Raw genomic sequence first — 6,118 nt, forward strand, 5'->3', positions numbered from 1 at the left:
TGCCCGGCCCCCCCACATCTAAAGCAGTGACCTCTCAGTCTTTCACTGGACTGGCAGGTCACTGCCTTGTGACCGTAGCGGAGGCATCTGTAACACTGGAGGGGCCGTTCCTCCAGTATCCTAACTCGCGCTCGCGACCACCCCACTATCAGCCCGCCGGATGCAATAAGCTTCTGGGCCGGTGCCAACGGGCACCGGACCCAGATTGCTCCCAATCCCCCAGCGGATCTCCCGACCTCCCCCGTCTGAAAGTACCCTGAGGAGCACCCGGTCAGCTTTAAGATAGCTGCTCTAACCATTAAGGGGGTGACCGAGTCATCCAGGCCGACGAGGCGGAGTTCCGCCCTCCTCGCCGGCCTGGCGACTACGGCTTCCCCACACAGCACGAGACCCCTGGCCAGGCGGTCGGCCTTGTCCCGACCATCTTTCCAGGGATCTCGAGGTTTACCCCCCATTTCTGGCGCGTTTTATTTTGAATTGGTCAGGTTCAAGGCCGACCTCCTTGAGGTCGACCTGTTGCCTGGCTCGCGCCATTACCGCGCTGATTGCATCCCCCGGCAATGCTGTCACAGTCATGAAAGGATTGCGCGGGGGTTCCTAATTTGTGGCTTCTTAGCGGATGGGGAGCACCCTTCTTCGGGTCCTCCTCCCTCCTGGCCATCCCACTCTCGGGAGGAGGTGCAGCATTCCTCGCCGCATCTCCTCCCTTTTTAGGAGCAGGAAGCTTGAGCACCGCCACAGCCTCTTTTCCCTTACCCTTCCGGGTTGACACGAGCGTCCACCTGTCATCGCGTCCCACCCCAGCAGCTGCCGGTCGCCGCGGAAGGACCGAGGGGGGAGGGGGTCCCTGCTGCCGCAGCTGCGGGTGCTGGAGAGGGAAAAACCCTCTCCAACACCCGTCTAATGCGGGCGACTCCCGCCTTGATGACCCGTACTTGGATTTCCAAGGCCGCAAGGCGTCCATCGGGGCCCCCCTCCCCCACCATGTTCTCGTAATTCGCCAGCGCCTCCTCCACATTGTGGAGGCAGGTGTTGGCGCATTCTTTCAGGGCCGAAAGGGGCCTGCCCTTGTAGCCCTGCATCGTCTTTTTCCCTGGCTCAACCCGGAGATCCCTGAGGTATCTGATACCGTCGAGAGTTTCGGAAGCCTGGGATCTCTCCACCTGCAGGGGTCTCCGCACGGGCGGAATCCCCCACTGGTGTCGACGCCTGCCCACACATTCATCTCCTCCCTCCCGCGAGTTTCGGAGAGGAGTTCCCCCGACCGAGGACTCATCGTCCTCGACAGGAGGGAACTCCTCTCCCGGGAAGAGATGCTCCCATGTCTGCGAGGCGCACAGACCTGCGGTCCCACCTTCGCGCCTATAAGAAGCTGCACTCCCCTCCCCAGGTAGACCTTAGCATCCCCGAGCGGAGGGAAGTGCATCCCCTTCTCCTGCCATAGTTGGGAGTCGGACGTTTCCGCCTTCCGCTTCCTCTTTTTAGACGATTTTGGACCGGCTGCGGCCAGGAATGGATCTACACGATCCATTCTCGGCCTCAGTCGGTCCTCCATCGCCTCCCTTCGGGCGGTAGACCGTTCCAGGAATGTGCCGCCTGGCACACATCTCCTGGCCCGTCGCATCATGACGACGAGGGGGCGCCGGGACAATACAGCCCCTCGCCGTTCACCAGCTCCGAGTGCTGGGGGCCTTGACTCCTTGTTGAACACTACTCCATAAATGCAGGGTTTTTACGTGCCCCTGCAACACGGGTACAATTTCGGGGTTTTCCTTCCCCTAGACCGGTTGCCTGCTAAGGATAACGAGCCCGCTCTGCCCGTGCTGTAAGGTCCTATGGGCCCCACGAATGAGACCCTCTAGACATTGGTTAAAACCTGGAGGCAGCTGCCCATCCAGTAGTATTATGGACGCTCTTAGTCTGGCCCCTCCGTACAGACAACTCCAGCAAGGTAGAACCTGCCTGGGGCCGAAACCCCCGCCGGCACAGCTCTGTACATCATAAGGACACGCAAGCTCCCCCACTGCGGCAACGTGGCGTCCACGTGGGAGTCGTGGGCGCCACCTTGACATGATGGGGGGGCTTGAAGGTCCCAATGACGTACAGAGATGTGCCGGCGGGGATTTCGACCCCAGGCAGGTACTACCATGCCGAAGTGGTCTGTACAGAGGGACTCTTTTTTCTTATTCACGCAGCGGCAAATCCATCATGGATACCCCCGCCCCCTTGGGGAGGGGCGGGGGTTATGTCGGACTCTCAGCGACTAAAACCCCTGCGGGATGTCTACCTGTCGGACCGTGAGGAGGGGAGTTAGGGGAACTGCTCCAGCATTCCCTCCCCAACCCCCCGGCCCCAGGGCTCTAATCTAAAAGCCCATCGCCATCTTGTGCCGCACCCCCTACCCCTTTCGGAGTTAGTGGGAGAGGTACAGTCCCCGGCGGGTAGCCCCGCCGGTTGGCCTTCTGGTGTCACCTTGGGGAAAGGGGACATCTACCATTCCTCCTTATCCCCCCCTCTTCCTTAAGGAAGAGGGAGGGATTTTGAGGAGGTGGGCCCGACCCCAATCGGGTTACCCACCTCCCCCTTTTCCCCCCTATGCAATCATTTAGAGGAGCGAGAGTTGTCCTCCCCGTTCCCCTCTGAATGCCGGAGCCTGGCCCGAGGTGGCCGAGGGAGGCGCCGATCCGTGTAGGCTGGCGCCCTCTCCTCGTCTGATGCCACCTCGGGCCCGCTTCCGACTCCCCCTCCCCCGGGGGAGCGCCGGCCTCGCCGTCCTCTCCGACGGCGTTTGCCAGCCCGGCGCCTCCACTCGGCGGCCTCCTTCCGGGAGATTACCCCCCGCAGAAGGAGGCTGCCGCGTCCCACGCTCTCTCGCTCCCGCATATGGCTCGCACCAGGTGCGGGAGCGAGAGCTCCCCGCCTTGGCAGTCCACCGTCCTGAGCAGGACCCGGCGCTGTTCCTCCAATGCTGCGCAGGCAGCTAGGGTGTGCAGCGCCGTGTCCTCTTGCTCGGGGCAGTGGTGGCACAGAGCGGTGGGCTCCTTCCTTACCCGGTGCAGGTATCTCCCGAAGCATTCATGCCCGGTCAATACCTGCACCAGGTGGAAGGACATTCCACGCCCCCTCCTGTCTGTAATTTCTGACAGACGGGCGGACAGCCTCGGCCGTTGCGAGACCGGACCCTTGGGGGTCGGCTAGCAAGCATTCCCACCGCTCCAGGGTCCGGTCTTTGGCCTGGGTCATCAGGACTTTCAGGCCCTTGGCCGTCAGCTCTCCCCCCTCGCGGAGCTGCTTTACCCGCTGGTAGAGGATTCTCCTCTCCTCGGCCAGGAGCTCCACAGGGGGGAGCCGGCCAGGGTGGTCGCCGCCATGTATGACATGGTGCGGAACCCCCGGATCGCCCTGATCATAAGGGACCTAAGGGCCTGCCGCTTGCCCACCACGGTGGCCAGCAGCTGAGGAGCCCAGATAGGCGCCACGTTCAGGGCGACAGAGAGAATAGCACCGACATACAGGTGGCGAGCCTGCCATCCTGGGCACCCATCAGCCTGGCCACGGTCAGTCCGGCTTTGCGCACCCTGGGGGCCAGCTGCCTGAAATGTGGCCCGAATGACCACCGCCTGTCCAAAGTCAGGCCGAGATATTTCATCGTCGACCTGACGCAGACGTGGACACCATCGACTAGGACCCGTGTCTCCGGCGGCGCCCGACGCCGGCCGTGAAAAAACAGCCTGCGTCTTCAGGGGCGCCACCTTAAGACCCAGGTCTCCGATGGTTCCCATCACCGATGCCACTGCCACCTCCGCGCGGAAGCGGGCCTCCTCCCAGTTCCCCCTTCGGTCACCACTAACGTGTCGTCTGCGTAGCAGACGACGTGGCAGCCGTCGGAGAGCGGAGTGCGAAGGACCCGGTCGATGCCAATGTCCCATAGTAGGGGGCCGAGCACCGACCCCTGCGGGACATCGCGCTCCATAGTGCGCCAGCCTTGAACCCTGCCTTCTTTGGTGAAGGCGAGGTCTCTGTCCCCTAAGTAGGCGGACATTATCCGCCGGAGATAGGCGGGCACCTCGAAGTGCTCGAGGGCCCGTCCTATCTCCGGCCAGGGCAGGGTGTTGAAGGCATTGGAAATGTCTAGTGACACCGCCAACAACACCCCGCCCCTTATCTCCACGACCGCCCGGGTCAGGTCCCGGACCCACTGGATAGCATCCAGCGTGGATCGTCCGGGCCTGAACCCGTATTGGCGGTCGTGGAGGTCCAGCCCACTCGAGGACATGTGCTGGACAAGGCGGTCCGCGATGATGCGCTCCAGCATCTTGCCCGCGTCGTCCAGCAGGCAAATCGGCCTGTAGGCTGACGCACTACCGGGCTCTTTGCCCTCCTTCGGGAGGAGGGCCAACATGGCCCTCCTCCACTCTGGGGGGAAGACGCCCTCCCTGAGGCATCGTGTCATGACCCTGCAGGTGGCTGCGGACAGGTTCCCTCCGGCCAACGCGAGAGCTCAGGCGCGTCCAGGAATCGCATCGGACCTAAGGGCTTTGCCCTTACCACCGAGCTTTTTCCGGGCCTTGACGAGCTCCTCTGGAGTGACCTCCAGGCCCTCGTCCAAATCCCCCTCCCCCATTTCTGGGGAAGGGATAACTGAGGGGCCCCCTTCCGCCCTCGGAAAGAGGGCGCCCAAGAGCCCGTCAAGGACCTGGGGGTCTAACGTCTCAGTTTGTGGGGGCGCCCAAGGACGGATCTTCCCCATTGTCCTCTTGTATGGGCGCCCCCACGGATCGTCATCCAGAGAGCTCACCAATTGCTCCCAGGCTTCCCGCTTGACCTTTTTTATGGCTTTTTTGAGGACGACCCTGGCGGCAAGGTAGCCCTTGTGGCATCCCTGTCTCGTTGCCGGGCCCGCGTATACGACCTTCTGGCACGGTCGGAGGCACTGCGGAGTACCGCAATGTTCTCCGACTACTAGTACGCCGCCCGGCGCCGACGGGGGTGGGAACGGGTCATCGCGGTGTCACATGCCGACGCCACTATTCCCGTTATTTCCCCGGCTCCTTCCAGGGGGCCGGGGTCCCACTCACCTGGTTCTATGTGCCAGGTGGCCACAAGGACAGCAGCCTGGAACCTGTCCACATCAAGTCGACTAAGGGCCCATCTTTTGGGGAGAGGAAAGTTCCTCTCCCCTGGGCGGCGAGCCGACACCTGTCCTAGGTTTGGGGAGGCGGAAGGCCCAGACTATGTATCTGTGGTCAAATAAAGTCTCTCCCTCCGCCTCCACCCTCCATTAGGAGATCAACCCAGCAGCCGATAGGGAGGCCCAGGTCAAATCATTGACCGATGACCCCCCTCCCGGCCTTATACAGGTGTCGTTGGACTCTCTGTTTACCAACAGAAGGCCCAATCCCGCCGCCCAGCCGATGACCGCCTCGCCCCTGGGATCCCGCTGCCGGGAACTGCAACCCCACTCCTCAGAGTGGGCATTAAAGTCCCCGGCAATCACGACAGGTCAGGGATGGCACTTGCGTACCAAGTCCCCGGTCCTGTCTTAGGGCGGCGGCCCTAAGGCCCTAACGTTCAGAATGGCACAGGTGCTCACCGTGCACGGATGTTTCGGTGAGTACCTGTGCCGAATAGGAAAGGAGCGCACAACGTGCTGCCACCATTGTGGCCACGATCACAACTCCGCGCAACATACGCTCCAGGACTGCCCCGCCAGGAGCGGGCGGCGCGGAGTTGTGATCAGGGAACTGGGCAACGACCTCTCGCTCCCTACGATAGTTGGGGCCATAGTGGGGAGCGAGTGGAAGTGGAATGTGTTCTCCTCCTTCTGCGAATTGGTAATGACGCAGAAGGAGGAGGCTGAGGAGGTTCGCCGGAGGGCGGAAGGCTGAGGGAAGAAAGAAAAAGGAGAATGAGGCACCAGCTCTGGAGGGGAGGGAGGAGCAGGAGCAGAGAGGAGGATGAGGACTCCTCCGAGGAGGAGGCCGTCATGAAGATGATGGGTCAGCCACCACCTCCTCCCCCTCCACTAGCAGCCCCCTCAGCCACCATCGATAGCGTCCAGGAAAGTGCTGAAGGCACGTCGCAACGGCAACAGGACAGCCGGATCGTCAGTAAGGAA

The 6,118-nt window shown here is 62.4% G+C and overlaps 1 protein-coding gene across 1 annotated transcript; it reads left to right on the plus strand.

Moving 5' to 3' along the window:
• The first annotated feature begins 5,576 nt into the window (after positions 1-5,576).
• On the plus strand, positions 5,577-5,888 carry LOC105189348 (uncharacterized). The gene has a single exon (XM_011151395.1). The coding sequence runs from the start codon at positions 5,577-5,579 to the stop codon at positions 5,886-5,888; it is 312 nt and encodes a 103-aa protein (XP_011149697.1).
• The last annotated feature ends 230 nt before the right edge of the window (positions 5,889-6,118 follow it).

The sequence above is a fragment of the Harpegnathos saltator genome, unplaced genomic scaffold (assembly GCF_003227715.2).
Source record: "Harpegnathos saltator strain DR-91 unplaced genomic scaffold, Hsal_v8.6 scaffold50, whole genome shotgun sequence".
Lineage (NCBI taxonomy): Eukaryota > Metazoa > Arthropoda > Insecta > Hymenoptera > Formicidae > Harpegnathos > Harpegnathos saltator.